We start from the raw sequence: 24,600 nt of genomic DNA, 5'->3' as shown, positions 1-24,600 counted from the left end.
TCAAGATAAGCTTTGTCTTTCTTTGCTTTCTTGGGTTTCCTGCATTCTGTAGCAAAATGGTCTAGCTCATCACAGTTGAAGTAGCTTATCTTTGATCTGTCAACAGATCCAGTTTTATAGTCATTTTTGCTATAAGATGTGTACTTCCCTTTTTCTTTCCAGCTACTATCTTTGTTGAAAGATTGTCTTTTACCCTTGAAGAATCTTGGTTTCTTCACTCTAATGTTAGAGAACTTTCTTGCCAGATAGGCCATTGACTGATCAAGTTCATCTAGGGTGTAGAGCTCATCTTCTTCCAATTCCAGAATGACTTGTTTCTGTGAATCATTGTTTCTTTGCTCACTTGTTGAAGCAACTGGAGTCTGGAATCTTGGCTCATCATTAGAGATCTGGCTTTCATTGACAATTAGAGCACTTGAACCATCTACAACATGCCCTTGACCAGTTCTCAATGATTTTCTTTAAATCATTTCTAGTTCATATGTTTTTAGAATTCCATATAGAACTTCCAGTGTTATACTGCTCAAGTCTCTCCCTCTCCCTCCTCTGATTGCTGAAATTTTCTGTTCCAAATGGTTAGAGAGTGTAAGCAAAAATTTCTAGTTCACTTCTTCAGCTTCATAGTATTTGTCATGCAGTTGCAAGTCATTTATCAGCTTGTTAAACCTTTCAAACACTTCAGTAATGCTTTCTTTTGGCTTAGCCATGAAACCCCCATACTGTGAAATCAGTATCCTTCTTTGATTAGATCTAACTTCCTCAGTTCCTTCATAGAGTATCTCAATCTTTTCCCAGATATGCTTAGCAGTGTCACAGTTGACAATATTGTTGTACATTACATTGTCAAGTGACTTTATCAATATCAGCAGTAAGCCACTATCCAGGGAAACTTTCTATTTCTCAGGCTCAGAGTACTCAGAAGGATCTTTTGGAGCATAATGAGCTGGAATGACCATATCACCATATGTAGATTCCTCAACTCTAATCATAGGAGTGAAAGGCCCATTTTTGAGAATCTGAATATAGAGTGGATTGGCCATCCTGATAAACAACGAAATTTTCTTTTTCCAAAGAGTGTAGTTAGCTTTGTCAAAAGTAGGAATTTTGATGCTACTGATTTTCTGTGTATCAATTTTTCCAAGATCTTGAATCTGTTTACTTTCAGATTTTGCTCTAATACCCTTGTTAGGTAATGAATTACACACAGGGGGTGAATGTGTTTTAGTGTTTTTATGCTTTTCTTGAACTATTTTGGTTTTGAACAAAGTAAATCAAATCTTGTAGTAAGATGTGTTAAAATAGAGATTAAACATGCAACTATGAATAATACAGATCTTTCAAAACTCACTTAATTTTATATTAAAATTAAGAATATTTTGCTACAAAATTTCTAGGCTCTTCGTTGATAAAGAGCTTAGCTGCTTACTTGAGAGAAAATACAAGATTTTCTTATCTAAATTGTTACAACTAACAAAGGACCAGGGTTAACTTTATATCATAGTTAACTACTAGTTTACACAGTGTACAATAAGATATGCTACTTACTTTAGTAAACTGTCACTTATCATTTCTATTTTAGGGAAAATATATCTTCCATTTCTAACTTAGCATATCTCTGCATCCTGTGTTAATCTTGATCTTCCTTTGTCCGTTAATCTTCACCCTTGATCTTGCACACTCTTCAAGTTGCTTTTTGTAAAATTGTCAATCCAACTGGTTGGATTGTTTGTTGATTGTTAATCTTGGATATTGAACTGGTCTGCAATTTGTACTTTGAGATTTTACCTCGAGATCTCCAGTTCTCCTTTAAGAGTTTACATCATCAAATCTATGCGTCATCATCAAATTTTACTAAAACAAATTACCGCTGACGTCATCATATTTTATGTGTCAAGCTCTCCTTTAAGAATTTACATCATCAAATCTATGCGTCAAACTCTCATGAATTTTGCTGATGTCATCTTCCACTAACAATTTTCTCCTCATTTAATTACTTTCAACCTCTCGCTTTCATTTATTACCTCCACTGATTCTCTTTTTTACACATTTCTCATTTCTCTCTTACCTATTTCTCATTTTTTTTCCTCATTTTTATATTCTTAAATTAATAATTTTTCATAATTTCATTTTTTACAAATTTATCTTATTCAAAATTAATTTTATTTACACCAATATTCATTATTATTTTTAATATTTAATAAAAAGTTGATAATCAATATTTGTAATTTGGGTAATATTATTTTTTGAGTTTTTGTGTTTATAATTTTATTCTACTCTCATTATTAGTATTAAAATATTATATTAACATATATAATTCAAATTAAGCTATTTCAAAATAGTTTTTTAAAAAATAATTATAATATAAACGGATATCGGCCGGGAAATAATTGAGTTTGTAAATAATAAGGGCTAAAATACAAATTTAGGACAAGTTTGAGACACATAAGATAATTGAGTAATGGGTAATAGGGGTGTACGCGGTTCGGATCGGATCGGTTTTGGGGTAAAAGTCGATCCAAACCCCGAAGAGCGGTTTTAAAAAATTGTCATCCGCAACCGCAAATGCGGTTGCGGTTAACCGCGTCATTTGCGGTTGCGAATTTGCGGTTATTGCGGATCGGTTTGCGGTTCAACCACTTATTTTAAAATAATTAATAATTTTCAAAAAATAAATTTGGAATATTAATAAATTGAAGTTTAAGTTACGTGATAAATTACATTCAAAAATAAAATATAAACTAATGCTCCGTGTGGATTAAGGATATTAAAAACATACAAAAATGTGGAGGCGAGAGAAAAAAAAAGAAAATGATAAAAAAAATTACATGTTGATTATATTTTTCATTTGTTTGGTTATATATCTTATAATAATTATGAATTTGATGAATGAAGTCTTAACATTAACCTAAGATTAGTCGATAAATGTGTATACTTATTAATTTATATGATATCAACTACATTTTTTGGAAATATATTTTATTATAAATGTATGTTGCGAGTTGCGGTTGCGATTTTGCGATTTTTAAAAATTTAAAACCGCATCCAAACCGCGAATGAGCGGTTTTTAAAATTTAAATCTACAGTCAACCCGCGTTTCGCGATTATCCGCAAATGCGGTTCGGTTGCGAGCGGTTGAGCGATTGGATGCTGTAGCGGTTTATTTGTACAAACCGGATAAAGTAGTTTTGTGTTTCAAACAGCGTATATATCTGAAACCCCAAAAGACTCAACCCAAACAGTCGTTACTTTTAAACATATCCAAGCAGGGGAGCAAAAGGCTACAGCTCAATTCCCCCCAATTCAAAATGGTAACAATTCGATGTATACATATATAATCCTTCATCTAAATGTTAGTTTCAATTTGTTTAATTTTAATTGGTTTGGGTTGCAGTTGTTCTTTTCGTATTTCAAGGATTTAGTAGGAAGAGAAGTGACTGTAGAATTGAAGAACGATTTAGCAATAAGAGGAACATTGCATTCAGTGGATCAGTATTTGAACATCAAGCTTGAGAATACCAGAGTTGTTGATCAAGACAAGTACCCTCACATGGTATCCCCCCCTCTACTTACGGGTTTTTGTTTTCCAGGGTTTGTTTTCTAATTGGGTTTTTTTTTTTTAGTTTCGAATACGGCACTTGGAAGCTTAAGTTTAAATATTTTGAATTGTTGTGGTGTCCGACACCTGGGACACGTATTCATGTCTGACATTTCTATACAAGTTCGGGGAACTAAGGTAGTAGGGAACACTGTGGTTGAGAGTTTTGACTTTTCAAGGAATGATTTGATTGTCGATTTCTTTTCATTTTTTACTGGTGGGAGGAGATACTTTTAGTAGTAGCAAGGTCATTAAGTTGTTTTTCGACTGCTTCATTAACTAGGTCTAACTTGTAATTGCGAAAGAGTGGTCGACAAGAGTTGTTGTAGAACGAAAATTTCACCGCCTATCATCTAGGATAGGAAGATGGCGTGTACAGAATCCTAACTTAAACTATTTCCCCAAAACTCCTACTCAAAACTTGTCTGCACTTCTTAATTTTCTAAATGGATTTTTTGTTATGTTACATCAAAATATATACTTATACTTGTCTTATCTCCCGAATCAGAATTCCCACATCATATTTGTTTGTATATCCATGTACAGTTAGGCAGCAGTAGCGAGCATAGGATGTGGTTCGGGCTCTGCACGTAAAATGAGACAATTTAGATATGGACCAGAACTTCTTTTTAACAGTAATCTATAAACTACTACATATACTCCCTCCGTCCCTTTCAATTATTTACATTTTTTAGAGAGTGTCTGACACGCATTTTAAGATGCATATAAAGTATAGTTCTGTAAAAAAAATTTACAATTTTGTTTTTCTGAATAAAAATTAAAACATTCAACTTTTATTCAGAAAAAGAAAATTGTAAAAATAAGTTACATAACTATACTTTTTATACACCTTAAAATGCGTGCCGGACACTTCCTCAAAAATGTAAACAATTGGAAGGGACTGAGGGAGTACTATTCAAAGTCCTAATTAAAACTCAATTCCAGTTTCTTAATCCAGTACACGGATTTTACTTTATTTTTTAAAGTATCACTTCTCATGCAAATTATATAAGATATTTAATATCTAGGCATCTTCTTCCTTTTACTCTCTCATTCTACAATCTTATAACAACTAATAATTTTTGTTCAGCATTATCAAACTTTTATGAGTTATTTCTATTGATTTTTTATGTGTATTTCGTCAATATATGTTATTTGTATATTTAGTAGAGAGATTTTTTTTATAAGGTTGCCAAAAACCTTGACTTATTGGCTATCATGTACCTTTGCCAAATGTTATGTACTTCTATTCCTTTCTTAGTATTAATAAATGTCATGTACCTGTTTTAGTTATAAAGGATTTAATCCTAGACTTTGCTTGCCTATATATGGGTCATCTATTAGTAGTAGATCTAGCGATATGCAGCTTTTGACGGTAATAGTAAGGTACCTCTTAAACTTACTATATATAGGATATAGTTGCCTACTCCAAATTCTGTTCTTACTCTTCGAATGACTAATGTAGTAAGCTAGCGCAGTAGTGTTATTTAAACATAATGACAGACATAATTGAACTTCAGATATACTGGCCTCCGTCCCTTTTCGTAAAAATTATTTGAAATACTGACTTAATGATGTTTAATATGAATATTGTCAGACTTGAAATCATACTTGAGAGTCCTTGGTATGTTGCTTTATTATTTTCCATGCAGCAATGTTTCTTTATCTTGCAAATATGCTGTCAAATAATTACATTATCATTTGCAAATGGTAGCTTTCAGTGCGAAACTGTTTCATTCGAGGATCTGTTGTAAGGTATGTCCAGCTACCACCTGATGGAGTGGACATTGACCTGCTACACGATGCCACTAGAAGAGAAGCACGGGGTGGCTAGGATTCAACTACAGTGCACTTGGAAAGTGCTGCTGGATAAGATTCAACCATAGTGTATCTATCTATCTTAGCATCGCCTTTTCAAAACAATCTAATTTTCTGTATTGAAAAATGTCAGCTTCCTGTAGAATTGCCTTATTCAGCAATATGTTCAGTAGAAAGACATTAATATTAATGTGTTATTTTGAACAAGTAGTATCTGTTTTAAGCAAAGATCATTGTGTTTACCTTCAATTTAGTTTTGAAAGTAGGTAACTTTTATGTAATCAAGTTTATTCTTTGAGTTTGATTCTGTTTAGGTTGTATGATCTTTGTTGCACAAATTTGTCCAACACGACCCAAATGAGTCAAACTGCTGATAGCCTTTACACTTGCTGGAGTCCATAAGCAAGTTGATAGAAGTGGTGGAAAGATGCAGCATATTGCAATTGATACAAGTTATTTGCTTAGAGGTATTAGAAGCTTCTCTTTCAAAAAAAAAAAGGTAATAGAAGAGTAAAGTATACTTGTGTATTGCAAGTGATGTAGGCACAAAGTTTCTTTTTCTTTCAAATCGTAACGGACCAGCATTTTATGAAGTTCCTTTTAATGAAATCCAGTTACATTCATGAATCTTCCTACTGTTTTTGCATTTCCGACATAGGTTGTCATTGTTGGAATTTGGTAAAGTTTGCCCGGTCTATGCTAATATAATGTGTGACAGTTAAATCCAAACCCAAAGTACTGATGCATGCCTTAGATTTTTGCAATTCTCTTGTTCAGTTTTAGATGCTTATTAAACCAGGCCATCATGTCTTTATGGGCTTCTTCAGCACTTTCCACTTCTATCTTGTCTTCATCTCTATACCTTGTGGTCCATCCGTGCTTCGTCCCATGAAAGATCTTGACATAACTATCAACCTACCAAAAACAAATCAAAGCAGACATTGTAAGCCAAAAGACAAGGGTGCACAATCTCAATTTGCTGGAAATAAATCACATCTCAAAGGAGATTGTATTACTGTGTGTAATTATGTATGGCATCTTTAAGCTTCATGGATCAGAGATGCCTAACCTCATGTTTGGTGGACAAAACTGGCTTATATTGCTTAAGCAGTTCTGGTGGAGATATGTTATCGATCTCGGCACCTAGAACAGCAATTGCAACCCTAACCTCTGAGAACGTAGTCAAAGATTAGCATTTACAATAAACATAACTGTATTGTAGAAGGTGAAGAAAACACTAAAGACAACTAGTCCATGTTAAAATACAACTTGCAAAGAATCCGAAGGGGCAAGAGTGCAATAGGACATCCTAGCCCAACAAAAAAATTGTGATTACTGGATAAGTGACATGAGGAATAGTTTTTGTTACGCCTAGTGTCTTGATATAAAATATCATATGGCAATCTCACTCAAAAACTGATACTTAAATGTATTACTGGAGCAAGAAATTCATTGACAGGGAGGAACAATGAATACATACCTTTGATATCATCAACAGTAACCATTGCAGGGTGCAACAACACTGCAGCTTGGATGTGATCAGACTTGGCTAATTCCACGACCACTTTACCTAAGCAAGCTTTAAGTTCAACCAATTGCATTGCATAAAATTTTTAACAGGAAAAGTTACTTAAATCCTTACCTCCCCAACAGAACCCTGCAGCTCCAATTGCTGATATTCCTGTTCTCTTTAGAGCCTGAATGATCGGTTTCGCATCTGCAACCCCTTTTGCCTAACATGAAGAGTACTATGAAATGTACAGCTACAAGTTTATAGGGTTTATGTGCAGAATTTGTTTTCTTGTTTTATAAGATGTAATGGCATGATTAGTTTTCATAATTCATACTTAAAAGATGAATTTCATAAATTAAAAAAGGAAATGCTATTGCCGGAGCAATTTGTATAAAAATTGTCTGCTCCATGTCCACCAGGGAAGACAAACATAGATCAAACTGCTCTGCAAATTAAAAAAAAATTGCTCTGGAAATAAAACGACAATCTCAGTTATCAAGGTTAGAAACCCACTGTTGGGTGAGAGTTCACCCAGTCTGCAAGAGACCTCTTGTCACCTGGAGCCCTAAAATATTCTCCATCAAAAAAGTCAGGAACCACTACATAGTATCCAGAAGAAGCAACTTTATCTGCAAGCTTCCTTCAAGGCAGAGATTGAAATTTAGTCTCCGACTTACAACAAAGTAACTGTACGATATTCAAATTCCATGTAGGATTTCATAATTTGAGAAAATGCACAAAATGCCACATTTAGACACCAGAATACCACGATATGGATGGAGGGCCCAACAAACCCCATGAAATTCACATTGAAAGATGTATGTCTAGTCTAAGGGAAAAGAACCACTGCAATTGTGTGGAGATACGATACAACTCTCCCAAAATTAATTTGGGAGATGTAGAACAGGCATTATGAAATGCGGTGATCCCATATCATTTTTTATAGAAAGATACAGATTTCGTATTACCTCAAAAGCCCATTGTGCAGATCCTACAGGTGTTATAGGTCCATATATTGAAATGGGGTGTTTTTATTCAACAGCCTATTTCAGGCCTCATTTTCAGCTTCATATTTCTTTAGTCCTAACAGGATTTACTTTGAATGACACACTAATGTAATGCTACCAAACATGTTATGAAACATCAAAATTTCAAAGCCAAGTAGATAGTAAATACCTTAATTTTGGGGCTTCATAACCTGAAACAGGACCAATAATAATATTAGAAACTTGAAAATTACAAAGTCAAACAGTAATTCTTTTATGATTTGAACACAACAAACAAAAGTGTGTAGAGTACCCAGAAATCAAGAACTATCCATGTGAATACACACATATACAATATATAAACATAAATATGAGCATGAAAATCTAGATGATGGCCATATAAAAGGGAGAAAAGTGAATGACCATGGACATCAGAGATTAGAAGAACAGCCAAAGTGGATGATCCTGATACATAAGTTTTGAGGCCACCAAGTTCTACAACAGAGCCTTCTCCACAAGCACCTGCGCTCATCAAATTTGGTGGGTTTTCACAGCACTGAGGGCCTAGCATTGTTACTATCGAAGCAACAACAAGATTTATTTCAGGATGTTATAAAAATCACACTCTTTTATAGTTCCAAAAATATACGTTAGTCAACTCTGGCGTTCCTTTATAATACAACAAGCCTTCTTCCAGGTACATGGCACGGCGCCACCGGCATCCCAAATTAGCATGCCATGCCTCAATTAGTCAGGCATGCCTTGGCATATCTTTTTACTAATTTTTTTTATTTTTTAATAATTATTTTAATATTAAAAATATTCAGAAATAACAAATATAATTATAAAATATTTACATATATTTGAGTATCTAAAAAGTTACTAATGTAAATGAGTATTATGATGGCATTCGGTTGTTACTAGACCTAACAATTCGTGCCTTGGCATGTCTTTTTACTAATTTTTTTTATTTTTTAATAATTATTTTAATATTAGAAATATTCAGAAATAACAAATATAATTATAAAATATTTACATATATTTGAGTATCTAAAAAGTTACTAATGTAAATGAGTATTATGATGGCATTCGGTTGTTACTAGACCTAACAATTCATTCGTGTCGTGTATTTTCGTGTTTCGTGTACTTGAATATTATGTTTAGCGTTCGTGTACATTCGTGTTCGTGTACTTTCGTGTCGTGTATGTAGTGTTAGTTGAATATTAATATATATTAAATTTAATATAAATATATATTAATATATAAGATTTTTAGGTAAAAAAAATTATAAAATATATGAAAAATATATATTTAGATCTCAATTTTATACAATATAATGAACTCAAATAATATTTTGAAAATAAATATGGATACATTTATTATAATTCTACATATATTTCTAAAAAATATTAAAATTTAATTATAATATTTATTTATGTCGTATACTACGTGTCGTGTCGTGTGCTCGAAGGTTAAACACAAAACCGATACTAAATTTCGACTGTGTACTTTCGTGTTCGTATACTTTCGTGCCGTGTACTAAAAATGCAAATACAAATACTAAATTTTCGTGTCGTTTCGTGTCGTTTCGTGTCGTTTCCAAAATTGTCGGGTCTAGTTGTTACTATCAACTAACTTTAATTTTACATTGAAGTTCATTGTATATATTAGTATAATAAATATGTTTTAAATTTTATTATATTTAATTGATAGATGGCATGCCATTTGGGTATATGTTTTGGCAAAAAGCATACCTATAGGCATGCCTTCGCGGAGTCTCGTGATAGATACCTACTTCTTTTGGTTGTCCGAACATCCAAAAAATAGCAAAAATTAAGATTTTTGTTAAATAAGACCAAGCCTTCTTGACACGTTATATATATATATTATATGAGAGTTGCTCAAATGAGAACCCCAATTATTGTGAGAAATGAGATCTAATCTCAACCACTCATTTTTATCCCTAAATCTAATCACAATCACACATTTTAATTTTTATTTTACACTTCATCTCTTTCATCCAACTCTCTACACATCACACCCATCAACCACCCACCACCACCAACACCACCACCATCCACCACCACCAGTTGCCATCGCCCCCAATCGCCACTGCCGAAACCGGAAAAAACTAGATCTTCCTCTCTATATATGTGTCTCTCTCTCTGGATCCAACTCTACGTCTCCTATTCATCATTATCCCCATTGTTTTTCCGGCGATTGAGCCGTATTTTGCTCCTGACTCGATGGATAGTTTCGATTCCAAATCATGTGGCAGGTTATTCAGTTCATTTTTAGTAATTTTGCTGTGTAATTGGTGATTATTTTCGGATTTGATGGGTTTGTAAATGGTGTTGGTGGTATATAGATGGTGGTGATGTGGTGATTGTGAATAGTGATTATTGTTATGATTTAGATTTAAATTTGGTGATTTTTGTTTTAATTTTGGTGGACACCGTTAATAAAGGAAGTTGTGAGCAGTTGTTGTGGTCGGAAACAAAAGTTGAATTTGTTGATTTTCATTTTTCGTTGGTGATTTTTTGTTTTGATAATGTTCTTTGGAGTTGATAAATAGAGCAGGTTGCCGGATCTGGTGGACAAAAATCTTGGCTGTATGTGGTGATTTTCCTTTTCCGTTGGTGATTTTTCATTTTCTGGTAGTGATTTTTTGTATTCCGGTGGTGATCTTTGATTTGCCGGTGGTGATTTTATGTTTGCCGGTGGTGATTTTCTGATGGATAGTTTCGATTCCAAATCATGTAGCAGGTTATTCAGTTAATTTTTAGTAATTTTGCTGTGTAATTGGTGATTATTTTCGGATTTGATGGGTTTGTAAATGGTGTTGGTGGTATATAGATGGTGGTGATGTGGTGATTGTGAATAGTGATTATTGTTATGATTTAGATTTAAATTTGGTGATTTTTGTTTTAATTTTGGTGGACACCGTTAATAAAGGAAGTTGTGAGCAGTTGCTGTGGTCGGAAACAAAAGTTGAATTTGTTGATTTTCATTTTTCGTTGGTGATTTTTTGTTTTGATAATGTTCTTTGGAGTTGATAAATAGAGCAGGTTGCCGGATCTGGTGGACAAAAATCTTGGCTGTATGTGGTGATTTTCCTTTTCCGTTGGTGATTTTTCATTTTCTGGTAGTGATTTTTTGTATTCCGGCGGTGATCTTTGATTTGCCGGTGGTGATTTTATGTTTGCCGGTGGTGATTTTCTGATGATCGCCGGAGGTGGTGGTGGTCACCGGTGGTGGTGGCGGCCGGAAATGGTGGTTGCCGGTGGTTGAAGGTAATGGTGGGTGGTAAGTAGAAAGAAGAAGATGGAAGAAATGATGGTTGGAGAAAATGATGAGTTTGAAAATAATTGGTCTAGATTAAAAATACATTTAAATTTTAATGGTTGAGATTAGATTTATATCTCACCAAAAAAAGGTTCTCAATAGAGTAGGACCCTATATTATATATATTTTACCGGATCTCATTTTTAGTAAAATTAGGATAGTAATAATTAAAGATGCACATAAAGCATTATCCAAAAATTTGATCCTGTTTCAATTAAAATTGGGACAAAATTGTAAAGGTCGAAACCCGACGCAGGTTTAGGGCCTCGATAGACCTTATGCTGTAAAACTAATATATTAACTCCGTTTTCTATTTGATGAAAAAATTAAATACAACTAAATCTCGATAAATTAATACTTGTTAAATTAGTAATCTCGATTAATTAATAATTTTTTAAATTGATTGTCCATCTACTTTATCTTATATCATTTTTAGTGCATTTTAAAGTTATGGTATACTATGTACATATTATATAAGAGAAAATTTCGCAATATCAATATTATTCTTTGAAGGACATCCTTTACTAAGACCGGTTGTTACTCAATATTATCGTCTTCAACTTTATCTTCTTACTCATTTCTCATAACTGTGTTAGGTATTTATTTATCATTCAAAAATTTTACTTCATTATTGATAAATTTTTCGGCATCCATTACATTGCGATATTAAATTACCTTTCAGCGTATATACTTGTAGATATATGTTAATAAAAATTGATATATATCGATAAATTTTATTTTATTATTTTATCGATTAATTAATAATATTTTTCGATCTCGAGGGTATTAATTTATCAAGATTTACATACAGATAAATACTAATTAATAAATTATTATAGTTTAGAGTATTTCTAGAAATTAATAATTTTTTTTATAAATATACATAAATTTCTATAATAATAATCAAACACTCATATATTCATAAAATTTAAAATTTGATTTATTTCATTATATTCTAACGATAAATTCAAGAAATTTAAATAATCGTAAAACATTTGTTAGCAAATCAAAATGTACTTCCTAAATTAAGCAGCAATTTTAGTTGGGTACATCACACAGAATCTCACTTCAGTCATCAATGTATCACATCTTCTAAACTTTGTAGCAATAATTAATAAGAGTTCATCCATAGCATATCATGATAACAAGGAAAAATGCACTTCTGGTAATCAAGGGGAGACCCAAAATTTCCTATTTCTTCATTCCATATGTGCCAGAAACCAGTCCAGCATGTCCTGATGTGCTTCTTCGGCCGATTTTACAGCAAATTCATCTTCAGCTTTGTACCTAACTGCCCATCCATGTGCAACACCCGGAAATATCTTTACAAAAGACTTAACCTGTAAAAATGTACAAGGCCGTTAACCTCCTGATAGGGTTAGAGTACATATTTAACAAGGTAGCAAGGGATGTGAAAACCGTGCATGTTTCCTAGAATTTATCAGAACACACAAGGCCATTAACCTCCCTCATACGGTGAGAGTACACATTCAACAAGGTAGCAAGGGATGGGAACCGTGCATGTTTCCTAGAATTTATCAAAACTAATTATGTACCTAAACATATTATGTTACTTTATTGAGAATTTAGGGGCAACTAAATGAATAGAAGTAAGAAAACATGACACAAAATTAAATAAATTAAGGGACCACATACCTTAGTAGATATAAGAATCTCCCCAAATTGCCTCATCAGTTCAGGAGGAGAGTGTTTGTCAACCTCAGCTCCCAACAGAGCCATGGGCACCTTAACCTCTATAAGAAAAGTATATAGATTTATTGTTAGATAAAGCAAGAATATCAATCACAGTTTCACATAATAAATCATATCCATAGTGTGTGATCTCAGCTTCATGAGCTACAAATTTATTGTACCTGACTAAGAGGGGGAAGAACATGCCTAGTGCAATCTCAATTTCATGAGCTACCAAATTACAGTATCTTACTAAGAGGGGAAGAATTATTTTCGTCTAAAAAAATTGTGCTTAAAAAGCATCAAGGAAAATACAGTCAGAGTGAATCATTAGAATAGTTAGATCACTGCCATGTGGCAAAAACTCTAATCAAGCTTCCTGTAAAACTTCATGGGTAACAAGACCACTATCTTCCGTAGCCTATATAAAAGAACCACCATTTCCCCAGAAAAATTAAGGAAAATGAGGTCTGAAAAGAATTTATTGAGAGTTTAAGTTATACCCTTCACATCATCCAAACTAGTGAGCGAAGGGTGTAAGAGCACTGCAGCTTGAATAAGAGCAGACTTCGCTAGTTCCACAACCACCTTAGCTGAGGAAAGAACAAAGAGGCAGAATTAAGTCACTATGCAATAAGAAAAAACAAAATTAATTTGAAACATACAATTTTATGATTTTTAAATGCGAATGACTAAAGATAAAGAAACTTAAAAGTAAAAAACATCCAGTTATTAAGATATTAGCAATACTCATACCTCCCCAGCAAAATCCTGCAGCTCCAACCGTTGTTATGCCTTGACTTTTCAGAGCTGCAATAACTGGTTTTGCATCTTCAAATCCTCTGTCCTATAAGAAATAGCAAGAAAGTTAGAGACTTAGAGACTTCAGCTTTCAGAGAATCTGTGTTCATAATATAGAAATATGGTATCCTTCACAATATATAGAATAATGGAAAAAACATTCTGTTGAGCTGTAATATTCTGACTTGTTAACAAGTGGACAATTTTAGTTCAAACAGAAACTCAGTTAAGTATAGTCAGAAACAAACTGTATTGTGTATGCTCAACCAGACTGGAAGAGGCTTGTCAGCATTATCCGGATCATAGGGCTCTCCATGCATAAAATCCGGTACTACCGCATAGAATCCAGCATTAGCAACTTTGTCAGCCAGTTTCCTTCATAATAAAAGTCACCAAGTCCTACTTTTAGTCTCCATATAAATTAATATTATATCTTGATGCATAGAAAAGCTGACTTAACAAATATAGCTATCACGAATTTCTTGTAAATTTAATATTTTTAGTTGAAAAAATGAAACCGTCTGATGAAAACAAAAATCCATTGGGCACATATGTTAAGTTCTATTTTTTGGCGTGAGGATGGCATTTACAGGAGTCCGAATACATGAGCGCAAAAAATATATTCTCTGAGGTTTGAGGGTGTCCTCAAGCTCAAGTACAATAAAATTGAGGGGTATAGTGGAACTACACGCTACCCTTTCAAGTCTGAATATACTTGTTTTACTGCATCAGTGTCAGTTTCCAACTTAGGAAGTAAAATCTTATAAATGCATTGAGGTCACTGGAGTTTAGATATGTAGTCCCCAGATAAAAGTTAAAACCTAATACAAATAAAATACACAATCGGTTTAAATGCGCAAAGACGCCAACTGCAGAACTACTCATTGCTTTGAGTATTTTTCCCTTCTAGATTCTTATTGATCATGCTACTTACATATGTAATTTCTCAGATTGCATGAGTACTAGATTAAGCCAGTAAGCCAAGATTAAGCCAGTAAGCCACCATTGTGTCTCACTGTCTCACTTGTGTAGTCTACAAGTCAATAGTTAAATTCAGATCTTATTCCGTACTAAGTATCCTAATATGTATCCACAAACAGAAGATTGTCCTGGACAATTGGAAATGCCAAGTCTTTAAGAGTCATGAGCCACTAGTAGACAAATAAATTATCAAGAATAACATGTGAAAGATAACAGGAATACCTTAGATTTGGTGATTCATATCCTGCAAAAAGTAAACGGAGTGAAAAAGAAGTTGAAAACAAATGCAAAGCATAACTATTGATCTAATGTATGTTGGGTTATTTACAATAAACTCCAATATGTGTGCTAACAAATAAAAAAAACTTCATTTTGTGATTATTATAGTTTGACTGATGAAGGGGGGCAGGGGGCATTTGTTTTAAATTAAATCTAGTAAACATTTTATCTGGGTAATCTCTAATATATAGTTTAAGGTTTATTCCCCAAGACAAATCACAATCACGGCTCCTCCATTCCCATCAATTGACCAAGATATCAAAAGGATAATTAGTTTGTGAAAGACTAAAGATCCGTAATAAGAATTTTTTCTAACATCATGGAATCATGATTGTGTTAAAGTCTATTACATAATCTTGATGATCTGCCATGAGATTAAGATCCTTGTACTTGATTCAACCTAGCAAGGGGGACTAAATGTTTAAAGCACATCACCTAACAAAATTTTCTTCATATAATGGTTCTGTACTTTGGTGCATGGTATGATATGTCCTGCTGCTTCATTCTTAACAACAACAAAAATTTAAAAGCACTAAAAAAATGATACTACTATAACATAATATCATATGTTGTGATCGTCAAATCATCACTGTCCAATGGATATTTATTTAGAACAGTGCATGTACATAAGCTGTGTTTAGACTTGGAGAGTTAAAGCTGTTACTCCTCTCCCTGATACATCATACACGGTACTGTAAATTAGTTCACACACATGACACGCTTTCCTTGGCCTATAAAAGGAGTATCGGCGAAGTGAAAAACATAATAACAATATACATTTTTCTGTGGTTCCTTCCTTGTCTTATTTCGGTTTATATACTTATTTTCTGTATGTTAAGATTATTAAATTCAACGATTTATGACACGTTATCAGCTCCCTGTCCGAGCTGTACTTGAAAAAGAAGGTACACTTTATTCAACGATAAATATTGGAGATATAAGAGTTTCTGACTGCACAAACGCTCACAAAATTTTACAACATCAAAAATATTTTTCACAATTGACTAAAACCAACTCACGATTTTAAACTAGTTTTATCCTACCGTATGAGACACAAATTCACGTACGTGACGCATTGATGCTCTTTATTCTAGTAGATCGACAAAATCGACGAGAAATCTAATGAATTTTATGGATATCCGTCTTATTAGTTTTCATGTGGACACCCCTAGTAAAAATGAAAAAGAATACCCTGGTGACTTCAACTACCTCAAGTGATAAAAGGATCATAAAAAATTACAATCAATCTCGTGTGCATTATATGTTATCCAAATTAGAGTCATCAAGTCTCACATTGTTACTATTTCCAAAATACATAAAGAAAAGGAAATAAAGAAGTAAAATAAGAAAAGTACCATAAACATCAGAAATAAGAAGAATGGCCTGTTTGGAATTAGAAGAGGCAGATACATAAGCTTTCAGGCCTCCAAGTTGAGTGACAGAGCCTGATCCACTGCTTGAGCTTAGATTTGGTGGGTTGCTGCAACATTCTGGTCCTGACATTTTTACTGTTTCTTTCTCAACTGGATGGATAAACCAAATATTTTGTGTTCAAGAAGATAGAGAGAATCTGTTTGTGTCCTTGTATTGTAAATAAAAAAGAATTTGTTTAACTACTTGGGTTTAAAACTTTACGCACAGAAGGCTGTGTCCATGTTTACAAAAAATACTTTTTTCAAAAAAACTTATTTGCGCCATTTTCCAAACTATTTTGCAAAAAATAAGATTTTACAATCGAATCCAACCTCTAATTCAATCATATTTCACAAAAACGTAAAAAAAAAAAAAGAAGTTGAAAACTGTATTTTTGCTATATTTATAGAAAATAGTAAAATCTCAAAAAGAAAACATAAAAAGGTGGTATTTGGATACTTTCTCTTTTTTATTGAATTATATTAAAGAACATCCGCTGGTTAATCAATTCAACCTTTCCAAATTATGCAGTAATTTAGTTAGGCACATATTACAAGTTATTACATGTTTAAACCTTATAGCATTATTAAATAAGAGTTCATCCACAGCATAGGAAAACAGAACTACTGATAATCAAATGGAGACCCAAAAAGCCTTATTCTTCAATTGATATGTGCAAGAAACCAGTTCAGCATGTCCTGATGTGCTTCTTCAGCCGATTTTACAGCAAATTCATCTTCAGCTTTGTACCTAACGGTCCATCCATGTGCCACACCCGGAAATATCTTTACAAAAGACTTTACCTGTAAGATGCACAAGGCCGTTAACCTCCTGATACTGTGAGTGTACACATTCAACAAGGTAGCAAGGGATGTGAAAACCGTGCATGTCTACTAGAAACTTATCAGAACCAAATATGTTCCTTCAAAATTTTATGGAGATTATTTAACATTAATGAGAATGTAAGGCAGATAGAAAATAGTAATCTCAAACAGTTGTTGGCGGTGAATGAATATAGAATATGACAGAAAACTGAATAATGTAAGGGACCACGGACCTTAGTAGATGTAAGAATCTCCCCAAATTGCCTCATGAGTTCAGGAGGAGAGTTTTTGTCAATCTCAGCTCCTAATATAGCCATGGGGACCTTAACATCTGAAAAAAAGTATTTTGATGTATTGTTAGTCAAGTGAGAATGGCCTCTGCAAGAAAAAAGTATTTTGATGTAATGTTAGATGAAGTGAGAACATCAACAGTATCACATACAAATAATATGCATTGTGTGTGATCTCAGCTTCATGGGCTACAAAATTATTGTGCCTTACAAAGAGGGGAAGAACATAAGCATGGTGCAACCTCAATTTCATGAGCTACAAATTTACTGTATCTTACTAAGCGGGGAACTATTTTCGTCTGAAAAAAAAAATTGCCAAGGAGAAAAAGAATCAAGGAAAATACAATGCACCATGAATTATTGGAATAGTAAGTTCACTGCCTCGTGTAAAAACCTCTAATCTAGCTTCCTGGCAAACTTCATGGGTAACAGGACCAATATTAATCCGTAGCCTCTGGAGTAGCGGCCTCTGTCTCCGGCTCTGGGATCCAAATGGTTGTGGCCTCACGGTTATCTATTTTTTGGGTATGAAAATGGCATTTACAGACGTTTAAAAACGTAAGCGCACACAATATATCCTCTTGAGGTTTAAGGGTATCCTCAAGCTCAAGTACACTGAAAATGAGGGGCATACTGGAACTACAAGCTATCCTCATTAACTCTAACTATACTTTTATTACTAAAAAGTGTCAGTTTCCAACTTAGGTAGTAGAAACCTCATGGGTAACAAGAACAATATCTTCCGTAGTTTATATAAGTGAACCTAATTTCCTCACCACAATCAAGGCAAGATGAGTCCCAAAAGAACGTATAGAAACTTTAAATATCATCAGTTATACCCTTGATATCATCCAAAGTAGTGAGCGAAGGGTGCAACAGCACTGCAGCTTGAATATGAGAAGACTTCGTTAGTTCCACAACCACCTTAGCTGAGGAAAGAACAAAGAGGCAGAATTTAGTCACTATGCAATACGCAACAACAAAACTAATCTGCAACACATAAATTTGTGATTTATATGAGAATCACTAAAGATAAAGAGACTGAAAGTGAAAATTTTCCAGCTATTAAGATGTCAGCATAACTCATACCGCCCCAGCAAAACCCTGCAGCTCCAATTGTTGTTATGCCTTGACTTTTAAGAGCTGCAATAGCTGGTTTTGCATCTTCACATCCTCTGTCCTATAAGAAATAGCAAGAAAGTTAAAGACTTTAGCTTTCATAGAATCTGTGTTCATAACATATAAATATGGTCTCCTACTCTTCTTCACTATACAAAGAATAAAGATAAAATTTAACAAAAAAAAATAAGAATAGAGAAAAAACATTCTGTTGAGCTGTAAGTTTCTGACTGTTTACACTTGAGCAATTCTATTTCAAAAAGAAACTCATTTAAGTATAGTAAGAAACAAACAGTATTGTGTGTGTTCAGCCAGACTGGAATAGGCTTCTCAACATTATCTGGATCATAGGGCTCTCCATGCATAAAATCCGGTACCACCACGTAGAATCCAGCATTAGCAACTTTGTCAGCCAGTTTCCTTCATTGTAAAAGTCATGAAGTCCTACTTTTAGTGTCCATCTAAATTAATATCGTAACTTGATGCATAGAAAAGCCAACTTAATATATACACCTGTCACAAATTTCTTGCTAGCCTTATCTATAAATTTAATATTCTTAGCAAAAAAAATTCAAATGTGTGATGAATAAAAATCAATTTGGCACATATTTTAGGTTCTATTTTTCTGTCTGAAAATAGCATCTACAGAAATTTAAATACGTACGCGCACACAATTTTTTCCTATGAGGTTTGAGGGTACCCTCAAGCTCAAGGACACTAAAATGAGGGGTATAGTGGAACTACAAGCCACGCTTTTTAAGTCCTATCTAAATATAATTTTATTAGTGCATCACTGTCAGTTTCCAACTTAGGTGGTAGATTCTTATAAATGTGTTGGGGTCAGTGGAGTTTAGATGTAATCCCCAGCTGAAAGTTGAAAACTAATACAGATGAATATGCAATCTGTTTAAAAGCAGAAAGAGGCCAACTGCAGAACTACTCATTGCAATGAGTATTTTTTCCTTCTGGCTTCTTATTGATCGAGCTACTTACACATGTCGTTTCTCAGATTGCATAAGTATTAGTTTAATCCAGTGACAGTGAGCCCCTACTGTGTCTCACTTGTGTAGTCTAGAAGTCCATAATTAAATTCGGATCTTATTTTGTACTAAGTTTCATGATATATATCATAATAACACAGAAGATTCTCAAGGACAATCGGAAATGTCAAGTCTTGATGAGTCATGAGCCACTAACAGATAAAAATATTATCAAGAATAACATGTGAGAGATAACAGGAATACCTTAGATTCGGTGATTCATATCCTGCAAAAAGTAAAAGGAGTAAAAAAAGAAGTTCAAAACAAACTTAAAGCAAAAGTAATTGCAACACCCATCCCATATCGAGGAGATTTGTAACTTCTATTCAGTTTATAAAATAAAGTACTACTATTAATTGAACCAACAAATCATGATCCTGATTTTCAATGTATGCTCGGGATTTGACGCGGGTTGTCACAGTAATAATCTCATTAAATCAGGAAAACATTTATATGGGTAATATCTAATACATAATGACCATATAATAAATAGTTAAAGGTTTACTCCTCCATTCCCATCAATTGACCGTATGATATGCCCTGCTGCTTCATTCTTAACAACAACAAAAACGTGGTAGCACTTTAAAAAACTGATACCATTTTATGTAGTGATAATTAAGGTCACAATTTTTTTCAGCAGTACAATACAAACAACTATAATTGAATTTTAAGGTCAAAGTATAGTAAAAAGAAATTGTGTGGAACCCAAATAAATAATTAGTTTCTTTGTTGAAGATATAAAGTAGCAGGCAAAACACATAAAGTCATAAAGATGAATTATCATTGAATCATAGCATAGCTCATAGTACAAGGATTATAAAGTCAAAGAAAGAAGCACCATAAAGAAAAGATAATAAAGGAGTAAAGTACCATAAACATCAGAAACAAGAAGAATGGCCTGTTTGGAATTAGAAGAACCAGATACATAAGCTTTTAGGCCTGCAAGTTCGATAACAGAGCCTGATCCACTGCTTGAGCTTAGTTTTGGTGGGTTACTGCAACATTCTGGTCCTGACATTCTCACTCACTGTTTTTTTCCCAACTGGATTAACAAACCAAATATTTTTTGTTCCAGAAAGATAGAGAAAATATGTTTGACTCATCTGTTTCTATTAGATAAAACTAGGACCCTCGGCTACGTGTGTCAGCTATAAAAATTATAGTTTTATATTTTTTATAATAAATAAATTAATAATATTTTTTATTTAATTTGATAATTTTAATTTTAATTTTATGATAAAAGTCGCGGGATTGGATTTATAAAAATAATGTAACATAATATAGCCACGAATGTTATACTATACTGTGAGCCAAAATTCTTGTTACAAATATATTATAGAAAACAATAATTAAATTAAATAATAGCAAAAAATCATTATTTAAGAAAATAGTTATAGAAAAACATAAATACATTAAAATTTCGTAAAAATGTTTAAATTCCAAATTGTGACTAAAGTGTATATGCAAGACAAATTGACACATTTCCTCTCGTGTCAAAACGTTTGTATTTCACTTCTACGACAACTATTATATCGTAACCATCACTTCAATCATAAGTGGGAAGTTAGTTGTTTACATTGGTTATCTTGATATATATATATATATAGATTTATTAGTATGTATAGTTAAAATATAAAAATCTGTATATTTAATAGAAGAAGCATGAATTAAAAAATAATGTAATTTTTTTGCTTATATTTCTTTGTTAATAATTTTGAAATTGAAATGAAACCAAAATAAAAAATTTATTGACGGTTTCTCAAATTGTCTTTGACGACGCCTCGTGTTCTACAACTAAAAAGGTATAAAAAAAATATACAATAATTCTGAAATTGGAATAAAATCAAAATGAGATATTAGTTGACTATTTCTCAACTTCGTTTTCGACAACGTCTCCTTTTATATGCAACTAAAAAGGTATACGATATTAATTAATTATTTCTCGGCTTTGTTTTCGACGACGTTTCATATTCGATAACTAAAAAGTATTATAGAGGATATACAATAATTTTGAAATTAAAATAAAATCAAGACATGATACTTGTTGAAAGTTAAGACGCCTCGTATTTTGCATCTAAAAAGGTATAAAACATGATATACAATAATTTTATGTAATAAAATCAAAATAAGATATATGTTGACGACTTACTATTGGGAATCGTGGGTGTATGACTATTTCTCAGCTTCGTTACCGACGATGCCTCCTATATTATACCTAAAAAGTATTAGAGAAGATATAATATATTTTTCAAATTGGACTAAAATCAAAATAAGATATTTATTTATTGTTTATCGGCGCCGTCGACGATGCCTCGTATTTTATAACTAAAAAGTATAATTGAGTATATATAATAATTTTAAAATTGGAATAAAATCAAAATAAGATATTTACTGATAGTTTTTCAGCGTCGTCGACGACGACTGATATTCTGCAACTAAAAAGGTATAAAAGAGAATATACAATAATTTTGAAATTGGAACAAAATCAAAATAAAACATTAATTGATTGTTTTTCGGTTTCGTTTTGAATGACGCATCGTATTCTATAACTAAAAAGTAGACTAATTTGCACTTTGCATCCCATAACTTTGGCTGAATCTCACTTTGGTATCTAGACTTTGGGACATTTCATTTTGCACCCTAAACTTAGGAAACACTTACATTTGACATCCCTTTGGTAGATTTAACGTTAAGTCAGACGTTAACGTTATCTGACAGGGGTGTTATAGGTAATTCACCCATATACATCAAAAGGGAGCTAAAATAACATCTGCGTCGTCTCCCCCAATTTTACAGACCCTAATAATACAAAAACCCTAATTGCTGCTTTTAAATTCTTGATTAAATACTAAAATATATGATCAAAGATGAGAGGTCGTTTTAGGGATGTTGTTACCGCTGATGAAGGGGACCAAATACCGCCATATACAGGTTCTATAATATACATATCTATTAGTATGTGTTTGATACATGTGTTTTATTTATTTGATACTACATCCTGTGATGAGTTTAATAGATGAGGAATATGTTTAAGGTTATTGCTGCATGCATGTTACTTGGTTTATTTGTTTATGTGATTTTGATACATGTATATGAATATTTTGTATAGTAAAATATGGTTGTGGTCCCCTGATTGTCACCTTCTACAATTATTTATTGGTATTATAGCAATTATATTGACTGTTGTCTCAAATTTGTCTATTATACAGATGATTCTCCATATTTCAGTCTTAAATTCTATCATGGTGGTTCCCTAAATGAAACCAGTACAGAGTATGTAGGAGGTGTGGTGAGTTATTTCGATATGTGTAGTCAGAGTGAGCTTAGTATGTTTGAGTTGGAAGCAATGTTATCAGAATTAGGGATACAAAAAGGGACATTTGACTTGTATATGAATATACCAGATTCTGAATTGCCCGATGCTTTACTTCCAATTAGAGTAGATGGTGATGTTGATATGATGCTAGAGCTTGTTGCATATAGTAGATTGCAAGTTATTTACTGTTGTCTTGATGGTTATGGTGGTGATAGTGACTACAATGATTTCTCCTTCACTCAAATGTTATTGGATGAGAAAGAAGTTAGGATTGATGACATAAGGGAAGAAATTGAGGAGAGGACAATTTTTGGTAATGATAGTGAGGGGGAAAGGGAGGATGATGTTGATGAAGCTAGCTTCCATGAAGATAGCTCTAATTTAGACTCAAGTGAGAATGAGGTGACTTCACCACCTAGAAGAGTTAAAAGAATTCCACCTCCCAACCCTCCCTACAGAACAAGGAGAAGAGGGAGATATTCTATGCCAAGATTAAAAATGCCACTGAGCTTAATTTCATATTATTCTGAACTTTCTATATTGTGTGGTTAATATTTTGTATTTGCAGGGTTTGTTCAAAAATACTGAAGAAACTCCTGTTATCTTGGACAGTGATGACAATGAAGCTCCTCCTCCCTCTCAAACTGATATATCAGTAGGAAATGATTATGCAGATGATGAAAGAGATGGTGAAGATGTTGATCATGATGACATATATGATGATAATGAAGTGCCTGATATGCTTAAGGATTTGCAAGAAAAAGAAAAGAAGAAAATGGAAGAAGAATTTGAGAGACAAGATGCTAAAGAAGCCAAGAAGGTACATTTCCCAAATAATGTAGAAGATGGTGATAGTAGATCTGATGGGTTTGACAGTGTAGATGAAAGAATGGCATGGAGTTTATGTGATGAGGAGGAGATGCAATATCCTGAATTTAATGAGGTAACAGACATGAAAGATCCTCAATTTTCCCTTGGTATGCTATTTTCCAGTGGTGCAATTTTTAGGAAATCTGTCAGACAATATGCCATTCTTCATCAGAGGGGCATAAGATTGAATTTTTTTTTTGAAGGAAAAGATAAAATGGATTTGTGCTGATGGATGCAGTTGGAAGTGCTATGACATTCAGCAACAAAGGAGTACCAGTTTCCAAATAAAGACATTGTATAACCACCACACTTGCAATCCCACATGCATCCAAAAACAAGTAAATTCGACATGGATTGCCGAGGCGTATGAGAATGAAATTCGTATGAATCCCACTTGGCCAGTGAAGGCTTTTCATTCAAGGGTAGTCAATGATCTCAAGTGCAACATTAATCGGTCAATGATCTACAGAGCCATGAAGAAGGCAAAGGATAATATACTTGGTAAGCATGAGGAAGAGTTTGGTAAGTTGTATTTGTATGCCAATGAGCTAAAGAGATCAATGCCTCTTAGTACCATCAAACTCATGACTGACCCCCCAGAGACAGGAACAGATATGAGAAGGTTTAAAAGGTTTTATATGTGTCTAGAACCACTGAAAGAAGGATTTGGAGAAGGGTGTAGGCCATTAATAGGTTTAGATGGGTGTCATCTTAGAGG

At 33.2% G+C, this 24,600-nt stretch overlaps 4 protein-coding genes across 4 annotated transcripts; 1 reads left to right on the top strand and 3 right to left on the bottom strand.

Moving 5' to 3' along the window:
- The first annotated feature begins 3,186 nt into the window (after window positions 1-3,186).
- Window positions 3,187-5,662, top strand: LOC141708549 (sm-like protein LSM2). Its single transcript, XM_074512221.1, has 3 exons — window positions 3,187-3,308; window positions 3,392-3,550; window positions 5,310-5,662. Exons 1-3 carry the CDS (start codon window positions 3,306-3,308, stop codon window positions 5,427-5,429), a joined length of 282 nt encoding a protein of 93 aa, XP_074368322.1. The 5' UTR covers window positions 3,187-3,305; the 3' UTR covers window positions 5,430-5,662.
- Window positions 5,663-5,911: 249 nt separating this feature from the next.
- Window positions 5,912-8,621, bottom strand: LOC141708546 (endo-1,3;1,4-beta-D-glucanase-like). The gene is made up of 7 exons (XM_074512217.1): window positions 8,336-8,621; window positions 8,103-8,124; window positions 7,440-7,566; window positions 7,056-7,146; window positions 6,894-6,983; window positions 6,483-6,583; window positions 5,912-6,328 (listed from the first exon to the last, which is right to left on the bottom strand). The coding sequence occupies exons 1-7, from the start codon at window positions 8,481-8,483 to the stop codon at window positions 6,164-6,166; spliced, it is 744 nt and encodes a 247-aa protein (XP_074368318.1). The 5' UTR covers window positions 8,484-8,621; the 3' UTR covers window positions 5,912-6,163.
- Window positions 8,622-12,232: 3,611 nt separating this feature from the next.
- LOC141708548 (endo-1,3;1,4-beta-D-glucanase-like) lies at window positions 12,233-16,611 on the bottom strand. The gene is made up of 7 exons (XM_074512219.1): window positions 16,366-16,611; window positions 14,954-14,975; window positions 13,999-14,125; window positions 13,706-13,796; window positions 13,453-13,542; window positions 12,914-13,011; window positions 12,233-12,597 (listed from the first exon to the last, which is right to left on the bottom strand). The coding sequence occupies exons 1-7, from the start codon at window positions 16,511-16,513 to the stop codon at window positions 12,457-12,459; spliced, it is 717 nt and encodes a 238-aa protein (XP_074368320.1). The 5' UTR covers window positions 16,514-16,611; the 3' UTR covers window positions 12,233-12,456.
- Window positions 16,612-16,855: 244 nt separating this feature from the next.
- LOC141708547 (endo-1,3;1,4-beta-D-glucanase-like) lies at window positions 16,856-20,792 on the bottom strand. The gene is made up of 7 exons (XM_074512218.1): window positions 20,567-20,792; window positions 19,901-19,922; window positions 18,950-19,076; window positions 18,627-18,717; window positions 18,377-18,466; window positions 17,481-17,578; window positions 16,856-17,226 (listed from the first exon to the last, which is right to left on the bottom strand). Exons 1-7 carry the CDS (start codon window positions 20,712-20,714, stop codon window positions 17,086-17,088), a joined length of 717 nt encoding a protein of 238 aa, XP_074368319.1. The 5' UTR covers window positions 20,715-20,792; the 3' UTR covers window positions 16,856-17,085.
- Window positions 20,793-24,600: the final 3,808 nt, after the last annotated feature.

The sequence above is a fragment of the Apium graveolens genome, chromosome 2 (genome assembly GCF_009905375.1).
Source record: "Apium graveolens cultivar Ventura chromosome 2, ASM990537v1, whole genome shotgun sequence".
In the NCBI taxonomy this organism is placed as follows: Eukaryota; Viridiplantae; Streptophyta; class Magnoliopsida; order Apiales; family Apiaceae; genus Apium; species Apium graveolens.
This window is presented reverse-complemented; position numbering and strand designations above follow the sequence as displayed.

Coding starts and splice junctions, on each gene's coding strand:
- LOC141708549 (XM_074512221.1), top strand. Junction 3,551..5,309: donor AAGACAAGTACCCTCACATG/GTATCCCCCCCT, acceptor TGCAAATGGTAG/CTTTCAGTGCGAAACTGTTT.
- LOC141708546 (XM_074512217.1), bottom strand. CDS start 8,483: ATGCTAGGCCCTCAGTGCTGTGAAAACCCACCAAATTTGATGAGCGCA. Junction 8,125..8,335: donor TCTAATCTCTGATGTCCATG/GTCATTCACTTT, acceptor GTCCTGTTTCAG/GTTATGAAGCCCCAAAATTA. Junction 6,329..6,482: donor TTTTGTCCACCAAACATGAG/GTTAGGCATCTC, acceptor TGTTTTTGGTAG/GTTGATAGTTATGTCAAGAT.
- LOC141708548 (XM_074512219.1), bottom strand. CDS start 16,513: ATGTCAGGACCAGAATGTTGCAGCAACCCACCAAATCTAAGCTCAAGC. Junction 14,976..16,365: donor TCTTATTTCTGATGTTTATG/GTACTTTTCTTA, acceptor TACTTTTTGCAG/GATATGAATCACCAAATCTA. Junction 12,598..12,913: donor AGATTCTTATATCTACTAAG/GTATGTGGTCCC, acceptor ACATTTTTACAG/GTTAAGTCTTTTGTAAAGAT.
- LOC141708547 (XM_074512218.1), bottom strand. CDS start 20,714: ATGTCAGGACCAGAATGTTGCAGTAACCCACCAAAACTAAGCTCAAGC. Junction 18,718..18,949: donor GGCTGAACACACACAATACT/GTTTGTTTCTTA, acceptor TATTTCTTATAG/GACAGAGGATGTGAAGATGC. Junction 18,467..18,626: donor TGCAGGGTTTTGCTGGGGCG/GTATGAGTTATG, acceptor TTCTTTCCTCAG/CTAAGGTGGTTGTGGAACTA.